The sequence below is a fragment of the Nannospalax galili genome, unplaced genomic scaffold (genome assembly GCF_000622305.1).
Source record: "Nannospalax galili isolate Female #2095 unplaced genomic scaffold, S.galili_v1.0 scaffold385, whole genome shotgun sequence".
Taxonomy (NCBI): Eukaryota; Metazoa; Chordata; class Mammalia; order Rodentia; family Spalacidae; genus Nannospalax; species Nannospalax galili.
In genome coordinates this window covers 345,613-370,232 of record NW_008354956.1, presented here as the reverse complement: position 1 = coordinate 370,232, position 24,620 = coordinate 345,613, and the positions used below count along the sequence as shown (strand labels likewise).

Sequence of the window (24,620 nt, the reverse complement as noted above, 5' to 3'; positions counted from 1 at the left end):
TATTTTTTTTTTTGTCTTTTTGAGACAGGGTCTCTCTGTAGCCCCAGCTGTCCTGGAACTCACGATGTAGACCAGGCTGGCCTTGAACTCACAGAGATCTGCCTGCCTCTGCCTCCTGAGTGCAGGGATTAAAGGTGTGCGTCACCACGCCTGGTTTATTATTATTTTATGTGTATGAGTGTATTATTTGCATGTAGGTAGGTGTACGTGTGTCATGCAATGTCCTCGGAGGTCAGAAGAGTGCGTCAGATCCCCTGAGAGTTATGGAAGGTTGTTAGCTGCTGTGTGGGTGCTGGGAATTGAAACTGGGTCCTCTGCAAGAGCAGTCAGTGGTCTTAAGGGCTGAGCCATGTCCCCACCCCCACCCCCACGCTACATACCTGTAACAGCTACTCCACTGCTGAGGTACACGGATGGCTTGAACTGGACAGCCAGCCTAGGCAATAGAATGAGACCAGGTATGGTAGTGCATGCCTCTAATCCCAGTAATTGGGAATCTGAGGCAGGAGGATCACTGTCAGTTTGAGGCCAGCCTGGGCTAGCTAGTTAGTTAGAGGCCAGTGCCTGGATTATACAATGAGACTCTGTATACCCCTTACAGTGTGCTAGCTGTTAATGTTCTGGATAGCCTACTATGAATACAACAGCCCCCCAAAAGTTAGTTGTTAGAGTTTAACACTAGTCTGTAATTTACACTGAGGGATGGGGGGAAAGGCAACTCCATTCTTGAAACTTTGGAGAAAATGGATATGCGAGGAAGTAAAGAAACAATTTCACAGCTGCATGGTGCTATACACCTGTAATCAGCACTCAGGGAAGCAGCGGCAGGACTGATGTACATTTGATGCCACCCTGGTCTACATATCCAGTCAAGGCTACATAGTGACACCCCCCACCAACAAATGAAAAACTCAAACTTTTAAAACTGTGGAGAGCTATTAAAATGTAAACTGTGTGTGGTGACTAATCCCAGTACTCTGGAGGCTGAGGCAGGATTGTGAATTTGAGGTCAGCCTGGGCTATAGTAAATCTATCTCAAGAAAAGAAAAAAGCCGCACGGTAGCGAGAACCTGTAATCCCAGCACTCAGGAGGCAGAGGCAGGTGGATCTCAGTGAGTTGGAGGCCAACCTGGTCTACATAGCAAGTTCCAGGCCAGTGCTGCATAGTGAGACCCTGTCTCAACAACAAAAACCCAGCACAAAATATGCGGGGTACTATTTTATTTAAGTTGTAATGGAAAATTTTGTGCAAAGTGAAGGCGACAGAAAGGGCCACAGAGTTCCACGCGCCATTTGCCTCATTTTCATTGTTGACAAAAAGCATAACTCTTACCTCAAAGAGATAATTTATTCTGGAGCCAAATGTGAATGACCATGGCCCAGGAACACAGTTCCCAATTCCATGTTCCAGCGTGGTAACAGTTTTATTACATGTTTATAGTAATAGAACAAAGAAAAGCTATAAATCAAGATACTTTTTTCTTTTCTTTGGTCTTTTTGAGACAGGGTTTCCCTGTAGTCCCAGCAGGCCTGGAACTCCCTACATAGACCAAGCTGCCCTCGAACTCACAGAAATCCGTCCGCCTCTGCCTCCCGGATAAATCACATTTTTCATTGGTGGATGGGAATACTAAGTAGACAGATACAGCAAAAAAAGAAATCGTATCTGGTGGCATTCTTAGCCTTTTGATTGGTGGGGACTGTTTCTTTTGTTAATACTTTTTGTTGGTTAACAGGAATGTTAATTCAGAAACAGACAAGGGCAAAGTGGCTATTTATGGGGTTAAAGACGTCCCCAGATAATTTGTGAATAGGCTCTGGATCTGTAACATTCCAAACTGGCCCCAGTGTTTGAAGTGCTAATCAGCTGGTCGGCCTTGCAGGAGGTTCAGCTCGAGTTCTTTCAGGGAACTTACTTTCACATCATGCACCATCAACTCCTGGCCAACCTGCTTGTTCATAACCCACCTCAAAGGTGCTTCATTACTGCGTGGGATAGTGCGACAGTCTCCTAACTACTCAATCTGCACATGCTATTATAATACAGGAATGCCTCTCAGAATGACATCTATGAGAAAACGGGAATAGTAAACCCAGAGCAGCAAGGGGAAAAGTATTTTCAGAAAAAGGGAACAGCAACATTGAAGAGATTGGTGTTTGTATTGCAGGCCATCCTGACTGGATAAAAAGGTGGGTGTGGCCAGAAAAAACCCCAGCAGCGCCAAGGGCCATTGACTTGGAGATGGGGGTGTGGAGGCTCATACTAGTAATTCCAGCACTTGGGAGGCTGAGGCAGGTCTGCAGGAGTTCATGAACACAAATCGTGCGCCACGGAGCTCCAGGCCAGTGTGGCTACACAGGGAGACTCAGTTTCAAGAACAAAACCCCCAAACTTTTCTCAGTGTAATAAGACTCCGTTGGAGTTTCAGGTTGCTAGGTGAAAAAAGCACTGGCTGCTCTTGCAGAGAACCCCGGTTCGATCCAACACCCTCTTCTGACCTCCGAGGACACTGCACGACATGGGTGCACTTACATACATGCAGACCATATACACACACATGAAATAAAAATAATAAAAATAAAATTACCCACGGAGTTTGGAGTCATAATGTTTGTAATCTCAGCACTTGGAAAGGCAGAGGTAGGAAAGTCAGAAGTTCAAGGTCATTCTCTTTTACCTGGGGGAGTTCCAGGCCACCCAGGGCTACAAGAGACCCTCCCTGCCTCCCAAAACAATGTAAACTTTCTCCTAATTGTGTTCTAAGTTTAAGAGCACGCTTTTATTTCTACAAAGAAATTAGGCACTCCTTTGCCCCTGGCTATTCCCTCGGTCAGACTCCCTTCCTAGTAGGCTCCAGTTTATTCTTGGCTTAAAAATCAGCCCTTGGGAGTCCTTCCAGAATCCCAGGGCCGGGCAGGCACCTCTAGCACCTACAACCTCCTATGCAGTATGTATTCCAGGTTTGACAATTCGAAGTATTAATCTAATCAGGTGTGGTTCCTCCCTTCGACTGGGGTGTCCAGATCCGTCTCATTCACCACAGAAACCACAACGCGGGCCAGCACAGGGCCTGATACACAGGAGTCCAATAAAGATTTATGGTCGGCAGAGGTGTGACAGTCGATCCAGGTCCTAGACCTTGTGTAGTCTGGGCACAAGGCTACCCCAACCACGCCAGGCTGCAGTTGGTACGCGCATGCGCTTTACTCAGGCAGCCCCCACCTCCATCCATATGCTAATCACTGTGCTCCAAAAGACAGCCTCTCCCGGGAATATGTAAATCACACCCTCCAGTGCCGGAGGCCTTCCTTTGTCCCGCGCTAGGATTATTCAAATGAGCCTGCCTCGCAGCTCGGGATCCAGGCCGAGCGGATAGCCCTCCGCCCCCCACCCCAAAGCATCCCGTTTATCAGGCGCGTTTCCGTTCCTCCGCGCATGCACGCGCGGCGGCTGAAGCTTCTGGACGCTTCGGGCTGCGGACTGTACCAAGTCCAGTGGGGCCGCGAGGGGCAGAGCACGACATTCATCCATCCCTCTCCCCCCTCCAGCGTTGCAGAGCCCCTCTTCCCACCCAGAGCCGGTAATGGACCATCTGGTCGCGCACGCGCCCTAGGCTCCTCAACCCCCTCGCTCTCGCTCCTGTAGCTGCAACGCAGGCGCAGTGCCCGGGCGTGCAGCCGCCACTGCCGAGCCCGAGCTGGGGCCTCCGGCGCCGGTGAGTGTCCCGGGCTTGGGGTGCGCGGGGCATGCTGGGAAGCGGGCGCTAAGGCCCCGCTGCATGATGGGAGCCGCGGCGGCTTGGGGTGACCTGCACAGGGGCTCGTTAGTTTCTCCGGAGCACGCGGCTGCGGACCGCCCTGGGGCATCTCGGGAAAACCCGGAGCTTTGCCTTACAGCTTTGTTGGTGGGCCAGGCAGGGGCCTGCTGCATTCTAGGAAGGACGATCTCAGCTGCTAGTGGGGACCCTGGGCCCTTTTATGTTTAGTTCTCACTGCGTGATGAGCTGTTGTGCATGGATGCCGTCCCAAAACGTGGTCCTTAACAGGCCCGAAGCATCTGGGAAACTGACACAGGGCATTGTGGGAAGCTGGTCCTTATTTTCTGTAGGGTTTGCTCTAGTTGTCTTGCCTTACCTAACGTTGATGCGTTCACCCAGTGTGCAGCCTGGGTTCCCTTTGCCCCCCTCCCCCCAAATGGTTGCATGTAACCCAGGCTGGCCTTGAACTCAATGTAGTGGAGGATGCTCATGAACTTCTGATCTTCCTGCTTCCACCGCCCAAGTTCTGGGGTTGTAGGAGAACCAAACAGCACCTAGTTGTGTTTGCGCTGCAGTATTGAGGGCCGTTTAAGTTTCTCTACCATCTTGTGAGCCAGTCTGGCCACCACGTGAGATTTATGTACTAAGGGATGCGTTCACCTGATATCTGGAACGTTCTGGAAAGAGCTTTGCCTTGAAAAGCGGTGGTTGTCCCCAAGTAGTCCCATAGGACATCCTGGTACTTCTTGGTACGTGGTTGCCAGATAGAATAGTTAAAGCCTAGGGTGGCATCAGATGCCCATAATCCCAACACTTGGAGGATCAGGAATTTTAAGCGAATCTGGGCTACCTTTTAAAAAGGGAATGAATTTGGGTTTCAGGGGAAAAAAAATGAATTTCAGGGAAGCGTTTGGAAAAATGTCCCAAATATTAAGTAGAACATAATGTATATTAAATATTTTATCTAAAGTTAAATTTTAACTGGGTGTCCTCAGTTTTTCTTTGCTAAATGTGGCAAGTGTATCTGGGCATAATGTAGAATTCCTAAATTAGATGGGGCCCTACATGTGAGCCTTTCCCAGTTGCTAATCCTCTCTGTCCTTAAAAGGCCTGGGTCCAGGGGAAACAGGGAGAAAGAGGGTCCCCTAAAGGCTTTAGTCTTATAAAAGAATTTAAGATGGACCCAACTGGAAGCTTTTACAATTTTATTAGAATCTTAAAAAAATCCTCAGGGCAGGAGAGCTGGTCATCTTGGCAGTTGCCTTGGGAAGAAGGAAAGAAAATTATGGAAGACATGCAGGTTTAGAGTCTTCATGGAGTTCCCACACGCGGAGAAGGAAGCTTTAGAGGAAAAAGTGAAGAAACGCAAGATGCTAGGGGCAGCCCAAAGCCTTAAAGAAAAGCATGTGTAGTAAGAAAGGCATGAAGAGATCTACTTACCTACAAGACTATGCCTGGGCTGGAAGTTCTGCAGAGAGCAGCAGCTAGTTCAGGCAGGAAATGTTTGTTACCTCATTAACACACCAGGTAGTCCACCCATCTATTTAGCATAATTTATGATGAACCTACCTTCCTGGGAATGGTTCTATCACTAGGTAATTGACCAGTGAGTCTGGAAAAGTGGATCCTTCAACAGATAGATTAGACACTTTTTTATAGTCTGGACTAGCTCAATTTACAGGGCTTATTGACACATGTCTTTGGAAGTTCTACTGCCACCACCACCAGCCCTCCCCCATCTTCCTCCAGCTTCATTCTCAGTCTTTTTCTCTGTAGTACCCCCAACAGTGAACTTCGACATCTGGACTTTGAGAAGATAGTGTATTTTCCGCTGCTGTCTTCCTACTGAGCAACACATAGGTTTTGCCATACATTGAGGCTGAGCCAGATGTAGCAATGCACATCTGTAATCCCAGTACCTTGGAGGCTGTTAGAGGATTGTCAGAGATCACTGGGTTTTGGGGTTGGGAAGAAATACCGAAGGTGTTTAGGGGTGTGCTTCACATGGTGAAAAGGAATGTTGCAGGTTCACCAAGGTGAAGGTGGAAATTGCAGGTGACCACAAACTAGAACCCCACCCTCCAGTTAGTAAAGGCCCATAGACTTCCTGGAGAAATCTGGAGTGCCTGGAGTTTGTAGAGGGATGAGCTAGGGCCTGGTGACAGCCACCAGTTTTGGAGTACATACCACATTCCTACAATTTCAATGAAACCTCCTGAAGCTTTTGTTTTGTGTGTATGGGTTTTTTTTTTTTCTTTTATGTTTTTGTTTTTTTAGACTAGGTCTTTTGTAGCCCAGGCTGGCCTGGACTCTGTAGGTAGCCAAGGATGACCTTGAGCTTCACCTGAGGGCTGGACTACTGGTGTAGGCTGCTTAGCTCTGTTGAGCCTACTGAATATTCAAAGCTTGACTTTGAAATTCTAGTTCAACCACCTAGGAAATGAGGTGACCTGTGACTTTGGACAACCTGTCTATCCTTTCTGTTCCTCAAGGCTTCCTTTATTCTGAGATAATGTTTCTGTGTATTTCCCAGTGCACCAGGCAAAGCCTGGAAGCCATTTTTCCCAAAGAAGTGTAATGGAAAAATCAGAGACCAACAGCGGAAGTCAGGTGAGGAGAGGAAGTTTAATTTGATGCTAGCAGGACTGACACCAGGAATAAAAGAGTCAGATCCCCCTGTTTAAGTTTGGGGGGCGAAGTATACTCATGAGGAATGCAAACAAAAGGTACATAGCATATACATAGAATGTGATAGCTTTGGAAAACAAAGACTTCTTATCCTGGATAACCAAAGGGGGCAGGGGAAGATTCCTGTTTACTTCCCCATTCCCAGAGTTCTTAATTACCATCACAATCCAAAATCCTTTAGCATCTGATAAGTTCTACTTCCATAATATTTCCCTCTTCATCAACATGATCCCTTATGTTTATTCCAGAGGAACCCTGTGATATTCTTGACCTGGAGTCTGATAGCTTCTACTCAGTTTGATAGATTTACTGAGAATATTTATTGTACATGGCCCTATCAGGAGGATTAATAGAATCACGACTATGGGTCCTGTAAACGGGGCCAGCCAGGGACCGCAAGTTCTCCAGGTATTCTTCCAGAAAGACTCATTTCCCTCCTTTCCAGCCTTTATTTTTTCTAGCAGTTGCTTTGTATTCTAACTATGCCTGATTGGTTTGCATGAAAACAGCATTTTTCTCCCACATAGGCACATATACCTCCTTTCTGATGGTTCTGATATCTTTATTTTCAGGGATAAGTTTACTGGCCGCTCTAACAAAATTTCCAGCTCCCAGTTCAGAAACTGGTCATTTTCTTTTGGAGTCTTTACTTTAAAACTGTCTTAATTTTTACCTTTTATTTTTATTACGTTGAAGAGGTAACCCAATTTGCCCATGGGGAATTGGGACACAACCCACTCTGGCTTCTTCCATGCTGAACAGGGATGCAGGGTGTGGCAATTGAGGTGCCCCTTCAGTGGGTCTATCTAAAAGACTCCCAAAATGCATAAGTTTTAACTGTAGGGAGAGAAGAAAGTCCTTGACCAATGCCTGGGAGATATGAAGGAGAAGTAAAGGCAGGAATAGTCAGCATTACAAGTTCTAGACAGGGAACCAGAAAAATCGGAACAGGGCAAACTTTAAATGTCCAAATTAAAGTCCATTGAAATTTCCTGATAAGGGCTTTCAAAGCATCCCTCTATTGGGTTCCTCATTTTTCTTTTGGCCACCAAGGCTGGACTAGAAAGAGATGAACTCAGGACTTGTTTTCAGGCACTCTGATAGCTGTTGGAGTGTCTAGAATCAGTCTTCTAGACAGGGAGAGAAAATAAATTTAGCCATCATTTCAGAACAATAGTAGCTGCAGATGGGCATTATAGTATTGGAGACCAAGATTGGAAGTCTTACACCTGGGTAGCATTTTCTTGTTAAGGACAAAATCACTACTGAGAGATAATTGCCTAAATAACATTTTACCTGGACTAATATCTGGGAAATGTAAACCTTTGGACTCTTAAATATACTGATGTGCGGTATGAAAGGAGAGAAGGTTAGAAATACACTCATTAATTTTTGGTTATACTTTTGGGTGTTTAAGACCATGCATTTGGCCCAAATAAACCAATTTACTTTTACTTTAAGGTCAGTTGAGGATCTGTTCCTCGGGTCACCTGGGCTTGGGGGTAGCCCCTGGCTCCTTAGGCTTTTCTTTTACCAGTTCCATCTACCTGAAGATAAGTCAAGAGGCCCTGCTTGACCAGGCTTAAGGAAGCATGGAGGAAATGTTTCCTCTGTGTTGACCCTCCTCTTTGCAGACTGGACACTGGTTTGAGTCCCTCTGGTGGAGTCTCCATGACCTCCCTGAACAGGAGGACAGGTGACTCATCACAGTTACAGTGAATATCAAGAGATTCCCATAGTCCCCTGGGACACTGTTGATGTTCCAGGGCAAGGAACTTGACCCTCCTCTTTGCAGACTTGTCCAGATTAGTATGGGCCTTTAAATATGGTTATTAACCATCCAAGAAGGTCAGTTGCACCAGCATGGTACCTTTAATTACTGTGTAATATATAGATAAAGCTTGAACAAAACCCAAACATTCTCCATAAACATTGACCAGAACAGATTTACCATCACAGGTTAACAAGGCACAGCCCAGGAAAGGGACCTGAAAACAAGAATTTCTTAAGTCTGTCTCAAATGAAGGCTGTTCTATTACAAACAGAAACAGTGTCCTTCTAGTTCTCTACATCCTGATTTATACTTTTCAGTAGGAAGGGAGGCATTATATCACATACCTATGGATAGGAAATAAACTGATCAGAATTCAGACCAAGCTTCACAGAAACTGTTTTCTTCTAGATTGCATACATCTGGTTCAAGGAGGCAGACCTAGTTTTTCTTGTGTCAAATCATTCTTGTTATGGGCAAAAGATAGTGCCAAAAGTAACATTTGCATAATACAGAGAAAGGTAAAAGACATCTTTCAGTAGTCAAAGGTAACCCAATACTTGTTTGTACCCATTTAATCCAAATCTGTAATCCGTTGTGCAGTACAAGCCAGGAGTGGACTGTAAATTAACAACTCTATCTTGATAAACCTGTTCAGACCTTTTAATAAGTTTGTTTAAAATGAATTTCATTATCCCTTCTATTCTGGAAATACCCCGTCATTTTAATCTTTATATATATAAATCTTTACTACTATAGTCCTTTTCAAATTCAGGAAACCGTTTGCAGTTAGGGCAGAATTACATACAGCTGGCTGGAAGACTGGATGGCTACTCAGGTGAGGTTATCCCTCCTTTAATGGAGGAATAATAACCTTCAGCAAGCCCAGTTGTGGTAACCTTTTGTAAGCAGGGACAGCTGAAGTCATGAAGATGGTAGTTCTTTGACAGTACTGTGCAGCAGCACCTTATTATATAAGATAATAAAATGAGTTAATATTACCCATGTACACGTTGTGCTTTAAGTTCCCAGGTAGACCTTATAGTTCAGAGCGTGGTCTATCAATGAAGGTGTATAAACACTAGATAAAGAGAAGCAACTGGTACCCAACCTCCAGCATAGTCACTTAAGGAAAACTGTGCTATAACCCTGCTCAGAATTGAATAAACCTTTTTATTTTTTCGTCTTTTTGAAACAGGGTCTCCCTGTAGCCCCAGCTGTCCTGGAACTCACTATGTAGACCAGGCTGGCCTTGAACTCACAGAGATCCACCTGCCTCTGCCTCCCAAGTGCTGGGATTAAAGGCGTGCGCCACCATACCCGGCTTACTAAGCCTTTTTAATAACATTTATAAAACAAATTTACCAAGCAATTAAGATTTTACCTCAGCCCTTGAAGTGGGTTTTAAATGACCAAGTCTTCTTTAAAGGTTTAGAGATAGTTTACATAGACTTGGAAAATATTTATTCTATATAAACATCTAAATGCAGAAATAAATTCTACTCTGCAGTAGAAGTAATCATTTAAAAAATTTATATTCTTGGCCAGGCGTGGTGGCGCACACCCGTAGTCCTCCAGCACTTGGGAGGCAGAGGCAGGTGGATCTCTGTGAGTTCAAGGCCAGCCTGGTCTACATAGTGAGTTCCAGGACAGCTGGGGCTTACAGGGAGACCCTATAGGAGCCATGTTGTAATTTAACAATTTTAGCTTACGTGAGAACTTACTTATAAGTCAATTTGATATCAAATAAATTGTTATATATATTTAATAATCATTCCCTTGTTACTAAACATAAGTCTACACATTCACAACAGTCTCATACAATAAATACTGTGGTTAGACACAATGTCACAACAAACCAGTTTCAGAAACCAAGACCTTGATGAAATTCTGATCATATATATAAAAGAAATTGTGCTTTATAACAACTGGTACATCATCAAATTGATGTTCACAACCCTCAGCATAATCAATTCAGGAGAACTGGGATACTTTAATTACTGACTGAGGAATTCTAGGTAGAAGATCCTCTTTGTACTCTCCATCAACTGAACTCTAGCAAGAGAAACAGCACCACTGCCACGTGGCCATCTCCAGGAGCCTGGCAGAGCACTTCCGGGTATCAGAGACCTCCATTCAAGCCAAACTAAGATTCCTGGTTTCAATTACCCATAGGAGTTTTAGGAATAGCTAATATAAAGGCAGTTCAATGCATGAGAGCTAATGGCAAAGCTGCTCCAAGGGAGAAAAGCACAAAGTCATATCTAAGGCAGCAGAGTTTCCAGGGACCAAAAGTGCCCCTTCCCCAAACAGGCCACATCTGCCTGCATATGGAGCAGTGCTGCAGGAAACAGAGGGAAAAGGACAAGGCCAAACGGATGAAACTTCAAGAAGACCAGTCCCAGAATTCATCTCCAGCTCTGAAGATGAGTTAATATTAAACCTCTTGTTAAGGTTCAGATAGCCCTGCCCCCTCACCAACAGGGTCTCATGGACTTCTCAAGCTCCTGAGAAAAGGGAACTGAGTTGATAAGCACCTTGGTCTTTGAAGTCTAGAGAAGCAGACTTTTCTCCACTGTTTGGCCAACACAGCAGGTTTCCCCTTTGATCTCTAAAGAGGACAGGTTTTAACAGTCCTGCTCTCCCACAACCCCCCCCAACTTTTAAAAAAAATACATCTTCCCGCCTTCTGGAGGAGGCAGAAGCCTCCCTCTTTTAAAAGACTCCAGCTCATGACCCAGGCAGACATTTTCCCTGCCCAGAGGAGTCTCTGTCCCATGTGTTCCTTTGCTAATAAACTCTGCTTTCTCCTGATCAACCCTATTTGCCATATGGCTACTTTTTATCTATCACCTCTAACCAACTGGAGTTTATTTATTTTTTTCCAAATCATTTTCAGGCCTTTAGAGCTCTGAAAGCAACACAAACCAGACCAAGAATGTCAAAACCAAAATACTTACAAAGCAAGCAAATTAAAGAGATATCTTAAAACAAACACTATGAAAACAAACCCAAATCAAAAAGTATGTAACAAATAAGGCCCTTAAACAACCAGCTCAGATACTGGTTTCTTTGGTCTTTGAGACAGGGTCTCCCTGTAGTTCCCACTGGCCTGGAACTCACTATGCAGACCAGACTAGTCTTGAACTCAGATCTGCCTGCCTCTGCCTCATGAGTGCTGGGATTAAAGGCCTGCACCACCACACCTTTCTTCAGATACTGTTTTGTATAAACAATTAGCACTTAAAAGTTTTGTGAAACACTTAAATAGACCTAGAGACATTATCCAATAAATTTAAAAATATTTAGGGTACCCAAATTTATAAGACCTTTGAATGTACTATCAAAATAAGTTTTTTTTAAAAAAAATAAATCTGCATGTGTATTTTAATTAGGCATGCCAAAATAAAGCAAAATAAAACCAATAATTTCATCCACAATAAATGAATGAAAATAATAACTGAAGCAGCCAGTTTGTTTCAGTGGAAACGTGATCAATTTTCACAGAAGACAATGATCATAGACACACATGACAGAATTACTTGGGATCTCAACACATGAGAAAATTTATAGACATACATGACATAATTGCATGAAATCCCAAACACATGGAAAATGATTATCACAGACACACATGACATAATTTCACACAAAGTAGGTACACCCAAAACACAAAAATCAAGGAGTTTGATCAGGATGGTCCTTTGCATGTACGCACTCATCCTTTAAAGGTGGATTGGAGAACACGTCCTCCATCATCTCCTCATAGCTATGGGGAAATTCTCCCTCCTTCTGGTAAATATGAGGTTGGGTTTTAGGGTTCAGGTAGCCTCCATCCAGACTCAGATTCTTATCCAGCATGGCCTGATTTCAAGCCACTGGACTTCACAGAAAGTTTTTAATTTGGAGAGTTTTATCTTAATGCCATAATTACCTGCATAGCCTAGTTTAAGGCTGTCCACCTGGAAGACAGTCTGGGTCTGACACTTTGACTGGGAGGAACCCATCTGAAATTTTACATGTGCCTGGGATGTGGCCACCTCTCAGTAACTTAAGAGGTCTTACCTTGGGGCCACACGTATATTCTCCATGCTCGGTCACCTGAAGGTGAGTACCTGTTTAGGTCACACCACCTTAGCCGAACCGCAGGGTGAGGCCCAGTCAGATTCCAGAGCCGGGGAACCATTACTTCCGCTCTCACATTCACGCACACTCCTTCAGAGTTTAAGACAGTTCCCTAGTTATTCCCACTAAATTCCTGTTCTGCCTAAAATGGGGCCAGTACCTTGGAATCACATCAAGGTTTAGTTGTGGCCAGGTTTGCTGCCCGATTCCTGATTCTTGTTTTACCTTAAATGGGGCCAGCACCTCGGAATCATGTCCAGGTTTAGTTGTGGTCCCCTTCATTCCTGACTGGAGGCCAGTGCCATCTTGGAATCACATCAAGACTGTCTGCAGCCTCCTGAGGGGGATCAGCCATCACCGGCTTCCACCTGTCCAACCTGGGGCCCATTACCTGGTCTGGACATCTATTCTGGGTCCCTGTCTTGTTTTACCTGGTGAGAGGCTCTGGTCTGGGGCTATGCAGCTCTCTCTGGCCCTCTGGCCTCCTGGATGGAGACCCCAAGAGGAAATTCTTCGGGGGTAAGCACTTCTCAGTTTCGGGGGTGGTGGTTGCAGGGTCCAGGAACAGCAGCCTCTATTACCAAGGGTGTGGCTTCTTGTTCTTGCTGGGGACCTCCAGAAATGTTATGGAAAAATCAGGAAGTTTAATTTGACGCACTAGTGGGACTGACACTGAGAATAAAGGAGTCAGACACCCCGTTCAAGTTTTGGGGGGTTTAATACTCCTGTGAGGAACCAAGCGAAAGGTACATAGAAATGCAGCAAAGGTAATAGAAATGCAAAGGTTACAGGAATGCAAAAGCCTTAGGTCTATTCAGGAATGGGATAGCTTTGGAAAACAAAGGGGGAGATTCTGGTTTACTTCCCCAATCCCATTGCAAAATCCTTTAGCAACTTGTAAATTCTACTTCCATAATAGAAGGGCTCAGGCAAGAGAGATTGGGTCCTGTTTGAAACTGTAGCTAGAAAGTGACAGATTTGAAAGCTGGGTTTGGGGGTGCACGCCTTTAATCCCAGCACTTGGGAGGCAGAGGCAGGCGGATCTCTGAGTTCGAGGCCAGCCTGGTCTATATAATGAGTTCTAGGCCAGCTGGAGCTACAAGGAGACCCTGTCTCAAAAAGACAAAAAATAAGTAAAAGAAAGAGACAGATTTGAGAGGCAAACCCTAGAGGCTGTCTTGCCAGTTGATACAAAAGTAAGGTTGACCTTGACAAATCAGTTGTTTAGATACCGAAACAGGAGGCGTGATGGTAATCCTGACACATAGGAGGTGGAGGCAGGATCAGGAGTTCAAGGTTATCCTTGGCTACTTAGTAAGTTTGAGGCCAGCCTGAACTACATGAGACCCCCCATCTCAAACAAGCAAAATATAATACAGAGGGCTTAGGGTTGTAATTCAGTTGGTAGAGTACTTGTCTAGCATGCATGAAGACCTGGGTTTAATCTAGGACTGAGCATAATGACAGATTTATCATCCCAGCACTTGGGAGGCATCCTTGACTACACAGAGAGTTGAGAGTTAGCTTAGACTGCCTGAGACCCTATTTCAAAAAAAAAAAAAAATTATTTTTTTAATGCTTTCAGACTGGTTAGAGTATCACAGTTGGACCAAGTACTTTATACCCCTGTCCTTCCCCAGCCCCAAGCTTCCACAGTCTTTCAACTGAAGGGTTAATGTCTAGCACAGGACCCTGTTCCACACGTAGTTCTGATTGGTGGTTGTGCTAGTACCTGCTGTTGGGCTATCACCTCTGTGCCCCACTGAGTAAGAGCTAGAAAGCAGCCTGTTGCCCAGCTGTGGAAGTTGAGGCCCACAGCAGGACCACACCTGCAGCCAGGACAGAGCACAGGACGCCTTGGCCACACCCCCAGCACTGAGCACTCAGTGGCCTTGGAATTGGGGACAAGTGTTAATGTGAAAATTTATTGAGTCACCACAGGCCTTTCTTTTTCCCCTGTCCAGCATCCCTCTCTACCTGCCAACATCCTGTGTTTGAAGAGCCTGTGGCTGGAGGTGTGACTGTGGAAGAGCTGGCAAGAGAGGGACATTGCCCAGCTGCTGGTCTGCTCCTGTCTCCTGTCCCCTCCCCTGGCCATGACAGAGACCCGTGAGCCTGCTGAGACTGGAGGCTATGCCAGCTTGGAGGAAGATGATGAAGACCTTTCCCCAGGTGAGATGCTCTTAGAAGCCGTGGTGTTGGCGTAACTGTCATCTGGGCTAAGGGCTTGGGCTCTAGGATGTTGTGATGAGGAACGAGCCCTTGCCTTGCTCCTGGCTCTCTACTGACTAGAACTCCTTGTCCTGGAGGGAGATGGCGTCCCACGGAAGCTCCTAGGGCTTGCAGCTTGGCCAGGTTCTTTGTCCTTGTTGGGGGTTCTAGATTGACCGAGGACCCTCTCCCAGCTCCGGGTTTCAGATTGGCTCCTGTCTGGCTCCTCACTGGGGGTTCTAGATCTGCCACTGTACACGTCCTTGCTGGGGAATCTCGATCGGCTCTGCTCTCTTTTCTTGCTGGAGGTTCTAGACCTGCTGTGGGCTGTGTCTGTGCTGGGGGTTCTAGAGACTGTCGGTGTCTGCTCTTGTGGCTGGGCACTTTGGGCCTCCTGTGACTCCTACGATGTCTGTCCTTGGCACTGCTGGATCGACTGAGACTCTTGTCCTCGCTGGTCGTCGTAGACCACGTGGGGCTGCTGCTTTTGCTCTTCAGGGTTCTTGATTGGCTGAGACTTTTCCCCAGGCTGTGGGTTCTGGACCTCTTGGATTCTCTCATCTGAGTAGGAGTGCCCCTCCGAGTGCGGCTTCTTGCCCTGCTCCAGTTTCTCTTCCAGCTGTGACTCCTGGACCTTCTGGGGGTTCTAGAATGGCTATGACTCTGGGTCCTGCTGGGGGTTCTAGAGCGGCTGAGACTTTGGGTCCTGCTGAAGGTGCCAGCCTGCTTGTAATTCATGACCGAGTTGGACACATCAGTCGGGGTGTGGCTCTGTTCCCTACCGGGGGACATCACCTGGCTGTAGCTCCTGGCCCTCCTGGATGCCAGAGACTGGCCAGAGTCCTTGAAGTCTGTCCTGGTTGGGCTGTGGCTCTTGGCCCTGCTGGGGACTGCAGACAGCCTGAAGGTGCTCCCTGTTCCCAAGGCTCGTGCTGACTTGGGACTCTTCTCTCTGTGCTTATTTCTTGGCTGGCTGATGCTCCTAGCCTGGGTATTGCTTCTAGGCTGGCTGTAACTCTTGCCCCAACTCTGTTTGCAGTGGGAAGTTGGGGTTCTCACTTTCTTGACCACACCTGGTTTGGCAGAATGGGTTCTTACCCTGTTAGGAGTGCTGGCCCTGCTAGGGGACCTCTTGGAGCCCTAGCTCCCCCTCCTGCTGGAAGTTTGACCCTGGCTCTGTGTTCTGCCCTGCTGATGGTGTCCCAGCGCTCTGGCCTTGCTGTTCTTCCTACCTTTGCTGGCCTTACTGGCCTTGTCAGTGCTCACCCAAATGGGCGTCCTGGTCTTGCTGCAGACCTGGGACCTGCTGCTGGGCCGGGTTGAAGGGGCAGTCTTTGTACCTGTTGATCTGGTAGACTTTGAACTGCTGGGGCTCATGACCAGGGTGGGGGACTTGGGGTGTCTTGAGGAACTGTTGGGCATGGCTGCTTTGGTGGTCTTTAGGGAGGGCGGAGGCACAGGAGCCACAGAGGGCAGCACGGAGGGCCCAGTGGATGCTGGAGTCATGTTGGACTTGGAAGGTATCTTTGATGGAGAATGCATGGCTGGTGCAAAAGGGCTTGAGGTCCTGGAAGTCATGGTGGACGTGCAAGATCTGGTAGCCAAGGACAACAACCTGATGGCTTGTCACAAGCAACTGCATGAAGTCACAGTGGGTGCTGAGGCCCCTGGAGGGTGGGGGTGAGGTCAGAGGTGAGAAGAGAGGAGGCGGGCCTGGCATGGTTTGAAGCCATTCAGTAAATGTATCACTGTCCATTGGCACTGCTGAGCTGTGGGGCTGGGTCAGACCAGAGCCTGCCTTGAGGAGTTTTGAGGCCGAGGTGATGTTACTGCCCAGGGTGGCCAGAATTGGGGGATCTCAGAGGAGAGAGATGCTGATCCACTGGAGAGTCAGGGAGGGCTTTGACCTTAAGCCCGGCCTCACAGAGGAGCAGGAGTTACTGGTAGGGACGAGGGGAGGAGCAGAGAAAAAGGCCTGGAGGAGGGAGAGCAGGACCTAGACCCACCCCCACTGGCAGCCCTGACCCATGCATCCTCTGCTGGGCTGAGGTGGGACCTGCCCTTCAGGAGTTCCCTGATAAGGGAGACACATAGGGTTCATAAGGCCATGGCCTCTAGATGGTGATGGGAGGGGATGGGGCAGAGGGAGCTGGGGCAAAAAGTAGGCAGAGTCTCTTAGCTGGGAGCCAGGGCCAGAGAGTGAGGACAGCCTGTGCATGTATGGGGGAGGGAGAGCAAGAGGACAGAGTGGAGAACAGTGTCCTAGGCAGTGGGACCCGTGTGCATCAAGGCATCAGAGAACAAACGGAGGCAGCAGGATGGGGCACAAGAGACAGTGAGATTACGGAGAGACTGGGAAGGGATATGCAGCAGACACTAAAGGCCTCCTCTGAGCCAGGAGAGGGGCCTGGACACAGATGCCACTGTCCCGGGGTTCAGGGAGGGAACAGTGGGATGGCAGTAGAAAAGACTGGCTGTCAGGGATCAGTGGGGGTTCAACGAGGAGGGAAACTTGTCCTGGGGCCTAAAGGGAAAAGCAGGAACGAGCATCCAGAACAGAGGGAAGAGCATGCGGGGACGCCTGGCAAATGAATGCAGAGATCCATCCCCAAAATCCTTCGCACGAAGAGTTGTCTCAGATGCCAGGGCCGCTGCAGTGAACCAGTCCCTGCCCTTGGCGTCAAGAAGAAACGTGAACACAAGTAAATGCTGTGCCGTTAATCAGACCATGAGAGGGATGTGGGGAGGGCTGCTGGGAAACAGTGGGTTCAGTGTGTTACTGAGAAAGGAGCAGAGCTGGGAGGACAGAGCACACCTGGGGACATAAGGAGCCCATAGTGGTATCTGGTAAGGATGCAAATTGGGGTGGAGGGGCCAGAGAGGGCCTTGTGGCCACCGTGGTGAAGTAAGTAAGGGCAGAGCAGACCCAGGTGCCTCAGTGGAGACAGTCCCTGTAGGCTGCTCTAGGAAACTGAGGCAGAGGGCTGAATGAATGCAGATCAAGGTTGCTATAGTCCTTTGAGATGCTTCCAGTAGGCCCCGCCCAGGGGGGTGGTGTAGGCATGTATTCCCAGTACTCAGGAGGTGGAGGCAGGAGTTCGCGCCTGTCCTACATATTAGTGAGTTCAGGGCCACCCTAGGCTACATGAGACCCTCTCAGAATGAGCTGGCAAGATGGATTAGTAGGTAAAGTGCTTGCCATACAAGCATGAGAACCTGAATTTGGATCTCCAGGAGACATGTAAAAAGCTGGGCATGATGTGTATACCTGTAATCCTACTGCTGGAAAGCAGAGAGCAGAGGATCCTTGGGACTTGCTGACCCATCAGATTTGTCAAATTGGTGAGTTCTGAGTTCACTGAGAGACCCTGTCACAAAAACATGGCTGTGGAGAGAATTAGTGGTCAGGAGCCCCAGTTCTCTTGTAGAGGGCCCGAGTTTTCGGCTTCTAGTACCCACATGCAAAGCTAACAGCTCTTCTGTGACTCCAGTTCTGGGAGATGGGAAGCCCTGTTCCGGCCTTTGTAGGCATTGCACACACGTAGTACACTTGCATGCATGCAGGCCAAACACAGGCATAATATAAAAACAAAATGGAGAGTGATTAAAGGAGACACCCAATATTGCCCTGACCTCCATTCACAGAAACATGCACACAAGAAAATCAACAAAGATAATTATTAATTTTTTTTAGTATTTTTATTTTATGTATAGGAATGTTTTACTTACATGTAAGTGCACTTGTGTCATACAGTGGCCATGGAGGTCAGAAGAGGGCATCAGATCCCCTGGAACTGCGAGTTACAGTCAGTTGTTTGCCTCCATGTGGGTGTTGGAATTCAAACCCAGGTCCTCTGCAAGAGCAGCCAGTGTTCTTAACCACTGAGCCATCTCTCCAGCCCTTGTTTTGTTTTTGAGTCAGGGTCTCACTGTGTAGTCCTGGCTGACCTGAAACTCCCTATGTGGACTAGGCTGACTTTGCCTGCCAGTCCTGAGTGCTGGGATTAAAGGTATGCTCTACCATACCCAGCTCAGAAAACGTGTGTGTGTGTGTGTGTGTGTGTGTGTGTGTGTTGATTGCTTAACTCCTTGTTCCAATGCTCTTCTTCTGGAATGGCATGGGCTATCTCCACATTTAGCTCTCCATGGTGGATCTCTGTGACCATAGGTGAGTCATCTAACTGCTCTGTGCCTCAGTTTCCACATCAGTAAGGTAGGAATTACAGCAGTACCTCCAGGGGTTGCTGTAAGTTAGCAGCGCAAGGTGTCCCTGGATGTGGTCACTGCTACTGCCCTCCCCACCCCAGGCGGTGTGTTGTGCTTTGTTTGTTTTGAGACAAGGGTTTTCTACAGTAGCCTAGGCTGACCTGAACTTGCAGAAATTCTCCTACCTCAGCCTTAGCCTCTTGAGTGCTGGGAATGGGAGGTGCACTTCTTTATTAGCTAGACACATAGGTACAGGAGAACCCTTGCATCTGTACTGTGCCCAGCTGCCCTGCGCACAGGGTGAGCGTGAATGGGGCACAGGGAGGGGACAGCTGGGTGCAGCCCTTGGTCTTCTCATGCTGTGTCTCTCTTACCTGCCCCAACAGGCCCGGAGCATTCTTCTGACTCTGAATACACTCTTTCAGAGCCAGACTCAGAAGAAGAAGATGATGATGAAGAGGAGGAAGAGGAGACCACTGATGACCCCGAATATGACCCTGGCTATAAGGTGAAGCAGCGCCTGGGTGGGGGCCGGGGAGGTCCATCCCGCCGGGCCCCCCGGGCAGCCCAGCCCACCGGCCCACCTGCACAGCCCTGCCAGCTCTGTGGCCGCTCACCGCTGGGGGAGGCTCCACCGGGTACCCCACCTTGCCGTCTCTGCTGCCCTGCGACAGCCCCCCAAGAAGCTCCAGCCCCTGAAGGCAGGGCCCTTGGGGAGGAAGAAGAGGAGCCACCCCGCTCTGGGGAGAGCCGGCCAGCAGGGCGGGAAGGGGATGAAGATGAGGAGGAGGGGGGCACCTACCACTGTACGGAGTGTGAGGACTCCTTTGACAACCTCGGGGAGCTGCACGGCCACTTCATGCTGCATGCTCGGGGTGAGGTGTAGGCCGGGGTGGGGGGGCACTGAGGAAGCTGGCAGAGGCGTGGGTTGGGAGAAGGGAGCTGAGAAAGCTGGAGTGGGGCTGGGGCGGGGCTGGGGGTACTGCCCATCTGTGTTGTCTTAGCCTTAGATATGTGAAGGGCAGAATAAAAGCTGGATTCTGTGTGTGCTGGTCTAGCATGCGTTCCAGTGCATGTGTTGAGTGACTTATACGTAATGAGTACAGTGAGCCTGGTCCCCTTATCCTTCTGGGGTCCCTCCAGGATCTGTGGCCAAGTGCTGAGTACTGCCTCCACCTCCTGAGCTCTGGGATTGGAGGTTTGCACCAGCATGCCTGACTATATGTGGTGCTGGGGTTTGAACCCAGGACCTCTTGCATGCTAGTCAAGCATTCTCCAACTGAACTACATCCATAGTCATTTTGATTTTTCTTGGAGTAAGGTTTTGCTTTGTAGCCCAGGCTGGCCCTGAATTCTGTTTCTCCTGCTCACAGCCTCTGAGTGCTAGAATTACAGGAAGACACCACACCTAGCTGGAATTTCATTTCTTCATGCAGCAGTCCTGGGGCAGATAGTTTGGGGGTTCGGGCTGCCCCTGAAGCTTGTCATGACCCCTGAAATCCATGCTGAGTGCCACACTTGGGTCCTGCTGGTGGCACTCTTCCTCCAGTGTGCCACTGCTGAGATATCCATTGCAAGGCTGCAGCTGCAAAGGAGCCTGGGAAAGGCCATCTAGCCAAGTCCCTGAGAACATGGTTTGCAGGGGCTATGAGGATGCTCTGTCTTGACACTTAATCCCTCCCACAAAGAAGACTGACTGCCACAAACATCATAGACTTCCCAGTGCTCGCGGGCATCTGGTGCTTGGAAAAGGGCTTTATCTATATGGAGTCGCAGAGTCTGTGCACCTGGGAACTCATGCCAAAGTAAAACCAAAGCATGATCCTCTGCCTTTTACAGCACCCCCAGTACTGCCTTTGAATCCCATGAGTTCCTCAGGTTCATAGGTAGAAACCGAATCTATTAATTGAGTGTGCCAAGTGTCGTGAATGCACCATCAAATGAGATTTTATATGTACGTATGTCAGTATGAATGCGCCATGTGTGCAGTGCCTGTGGAGGCCAGAGGAGGGGCATCATCCTCTGGAGCTGGAGTTACAGGCAGTTGTGAGCTGCCTGAGGTGGATGCTGGGAACGATGTCGGGTCCTTTGGAGGAACAAGTGCTCTTAACCATGGAACCATCTCTCCAGCCCCTGCACCATTAAATAAAATGCCATCCTCCTCTGGGCAGAGCTGGTGTGGACCTAGTAGGGACTGCACTGGAGATAGACAGAGTGGCAGGGGGTTGGGAATGGGTGCCTGAGCCTGAGGGTAGCAGAGAGCCAGCCCATCACAGCCTTATGGAAATGTGGGTTGGTGCTCTTTTAAAAAAATTTTTTTTTTTTTTTTTTTTTTTTTTTTTTTTTTTTTTTTTTTTTGGTCTTTGTGAAACGGTCTCCCTGTAGCCCCAGCTGTCCTGGAGCTCACTACGTAGACCAGGCTGGCCTTGAACTCACAGAGATCTGCCTGCCTCTGCCTCCCAAGTGCTGGGATTCAAGGCATGTGCCACCATGCACAGCAAAAAAAAAAAAAAAAAAAAAAAAAAAACCCTCTTTTTATGTGTATGAGTATATTGCTTGCACGTATGTAAGTGCACCTGTGTTGTGCAATGCCCATGGAAGCCGGAGGAGGGTGTCGGATCCCCTGGAACTGGATTTACAGACAATTGTTAGTCACCATGTGGGTGCTGGGAACCAAATTCAGGTCCTCTGCAAAAGGAGCCAATGCTCTAACCATTAAGGCATCTCATCTCCAGCCCTGAGTTTCATTCTCTCAATCCTAGCCCTCTGGAGGTGGGCTATCCTGGGTTCTACAGAGTATGGCTCTGTCTCAAAAAAAAAAAAAAAGGAAAAAAAGAGAAAAAAAGTTCAGGCTCTTGGTCCGAGATAGGAAGTGGTAATCCACAGAAGCTTGGCATCAAAACTGCTTGGAAAATAGAACCCTGATTATAATAACTACCATTTTCCAAGCACTTGCCATGTGCCAGTCCCTGTTATGAGGCACATTATGTTATCTCAAAGAAGCTTGGCAATAGAAGCCTGTGGGGATAGGGCCCAGATGACCAGAAGGACGTCAAGTCAGTGCTCACAGTTTACCAGGCCTGGCCAGGTGCATTATGGACAGGAGGGTTGGATGCTGATGAGGTAGGGACTGTATTCCCTCATTTACTCCACACATTCAAGAGCCTATGAAATGGCACCTGCTGCCCTCTGGGAATACAGTGATAGGGTGAACGAAAGCCCCTGCTCTGGGGGAGGTGTTTTTCAGCAGGATCTCATGTGTCCTAAGCTGACTTCACATACCTACCTAGCTGAGGATAACCTTGATCTTCTTGCCTTCATCTCCCAGTTGCTGGTGTGAGGGCATCACCATCATATCTGGTTTATGAGGTTCTGAGATGGAACCCAGGGTCTTCTGATGCAAGCACTCTACCAGCTGAGCTACGTTCCCAGCCCCTGGAGGTTGTCTTATGATGGGAACACAGTAAGAGGTATTTAGATAAAATGTAGAGCCAAGCTTGATGACCCCTCTAATCCCAGCACTCTGGAGCCTGAAGCAAGAGGATTGTCAGGAGTTCAAGGCCAACCTGACCTATAGAGCTTCAGAAATGAAACACAGCAAAAAAGAGAGCAAGTGCATAGATTTGGAAGGTAAGTGCTCTGGGGACAAATGGAAGTGGGGGGATGCTAGTCTCAAGCAGCAACGTCCATGTGACATCAGACCAAGAACCTGGAGGAAAAAGAGGTATCCTGAAGCTGGCTGAGATAGGAGCTTGCTTTGGATTTTCTGGAAACTGCAGGACCCTGAGGCTAGAGCTGTAGTGAGGAGAACTTGTGAGACTACTAGCTGCTACACCGACCAACCTGGCCTTTCTCTGGCATCATCCACAGAGGCCATTTTCCATACAGGGGATTTAACCCAGGGCCTTGCCTATGCTAGGCAAGTTCTCTACCACTGAGCTACATCCCTGGCCCCTGTAGACCTTAATTTCTTTTTCCATTTTTTTTTTCTTTTGTCGTTTTGAGTCAGGGTCTCCTTGTATCCCCAGCTGGCCTGGAACTCCCAGAGATCCCCCAGCCTCTACCTCCCTATTGCTGGGATTAAGGGTGTGCACCACCACCACGTCCCATCTTAGAGCTTATTTCCATGAATTTGTTTTCAGACCAAGTCTCTTGTAGCTCTTGGTGACCTTGCTGACCTGGAACACAGATCTGGTTACCTCTGCCTCCTGAGTGCTGAGGTTAAAGGTGTGCATCACCATGCCCACCTTTCATGCCCTGCTGGGGGCTGAACCCAAGATCATGCTAGGCAAGCCCTCCGCCACCTGAGTAGATCTCCAGCCCATTCAGGAACATTTTACAACTGCTAAAACAGGAACACAGGGACATCGAGCTCCCCGTGGAAGCCCCACAGCCAGAAGCAGAGCCCAATTTGAACCCGACACCCAGATGCAGAGTCCTTTCTGTCCGCTGAGTGACACACCAGAAACCCTGCAGGTGCTCACTTTACAGGGCCTGTCCAGTCTATATAGGGTTACTGGGGTTCTTTTTTTGGTTTGGGGGTGTTTTTGAAACAGCCTCAACTGGCCTGGAACTCCACTTGCTGTATAGATCAGGCTGTCCTTGAACTCACAGAGATCCACCAGCCTCTGCCTCCCAAATGCTGGGATTAATAAGATCAAAGCTGTGTGCCACTGTGCTCTGAGCTACTGGGGTGAAGAGCACATTTAGCCAACACTGAAAGATGATAATTTCACATGAAAGATTTGGCTTTTATTGAAAACTTGTTTTGACTGCCAAACCCATAATTCAGTGGGGCAGTAGTTTGCCAGAGCTGAAAAGAGGCCACCTCCCAAGGGCCGCCTCAGGCTCTGCTCCCCCAGAGGAGCATTTGCATTTTTAAAGACTCTGGGGCTGGAGAGGTCACTGTGGTTTAGAGCACCTACTACTCTTGCAGCTGACCATAGTTAGGTTATCTGTAGCCTTCTCTGGCCCTCCAGCTCCAGGGGATCTAACGCCCTCACAAGGCTCTGTACTCACATGCACATACCTATACACACAAAATTAGAATCTTGGACCAGCTGACCCTGGTGGTATACACCTTTAGTTCCAGCCCTGGAGAGGCAGAGTCAGGTGGATCTCTGAGTTTGGGGCCAGTCTGGTCCAGGCCAGCCAGAACTACATAGGAAACCATTTCTTGTAAGAAATTTTGTTGTGTTTAATAGGTGTGTGTGATTGCCAGGGCTAGGTGAAGATCAGGACAGTTTGCAAGAGCCAGGTCTCTCCTTCCACTGTGGGCTCCAGGGATCAAACCTGGGTTAACAGGTTTGTTCAGCAAGCACTTTTACCTACCGAGTCAACCCACCTTTAGTTTTTTCAACACCTATTACAAGATCTTAGACCAAAGTGTCTAAAAACCCACCCCCTGGGGCTGGAGAGATGACTGCTCTTGCAGATGACCTGGGTTCTGTTTCCAGCACCCACATGGCAGCTAACAACTGCCTGTAACTCCAGTTCCAGGGGATCCAAAATCTAAAACCCTCTTCTGGTCTATGGTACCAGGCATGCACATGGTGCCCTTATTATATACAGGCAAAACACTCCTAAAAGTGTTTTGAAGTGGGTGCAGTTATGAACTCAAGGTTGTGTGACCCCCAACTGACCAAGGGTTCAAATACTTGAGCCTATGAAGGACATTTTAAAAAATTATATGTGTATGAGTGTTTTGCCTGCATGTATGTAAGTGAACCATGTGTGCAGTACCCATGGAGACGGAAGAGGGCATCAGATCCCGTGGAACTGGAGTTACAGATGATTGTCAGCTGCCATATGGATGTTGGGAACCAAACCTGGGTCCTCTGGGAGAGCAGCCAGTGCTCTTA

The 24,620-nt window shown here is 48.1% G+C and overlaps 2 protein-coding genes across 3 annotated transcripts; one reads left to right on the top strand and one right to left on the bottom strand.

The window, feature by feature from the left end:
• The first annotated feature begins 3,301 nt into the window (after nucleotides 1-3,301).
• On the top strand, nucleotides 3,302-19,806 carry Znf428 (zinc finger protein 428). Of its 2 annotated transcripts, none has more exons than XM_008851977.3 (3): nucleotides 3,302-3,716; nucleotides 14,307-14,514; nucleotides 19,146-19,806. In XM_008851977.3, exons 2-3 carry the CDS (start codon nucleotides 14,439-14,441, stop codon nucleotides 19,643-19,645), a joined length of 576 nt encoding a protein of 191 aa, XP_008850199.1. In that variant the 5' UTR covers nucleotides 3,302-3,716; nucleotides 14,307-14,438; the 3' UTR covers nucleotides 19,646-19,806. The 2 variants fall into 2 exon arrangements, with proteins under 2 accessions (XP_008850199.1, XP_008850200.1); XM_008851978.3 differs by having other exon boundaries at nucleotides 3,303-3,716; nucleotides 19,185-19,806.
• On the bottom strand, nucleotides 14,521-18,324 carry Srrm5 (serine/arginine repetitive matrix 5). The gene is given in 2 exon segments (XM_029555495.1): nucleotides 14,521-14,905; nucleotides 14,908-18,324. Coding segments are annotated over 2 exon segments (1,506 nt in total). The 5' UTR covers nucleotides 16,132-18,324; the 3' UTR covers nucleotides 14,521-14,623.
• Nucleotides 19,807-24,620: the final 4,814 nt, after the last annotated feature.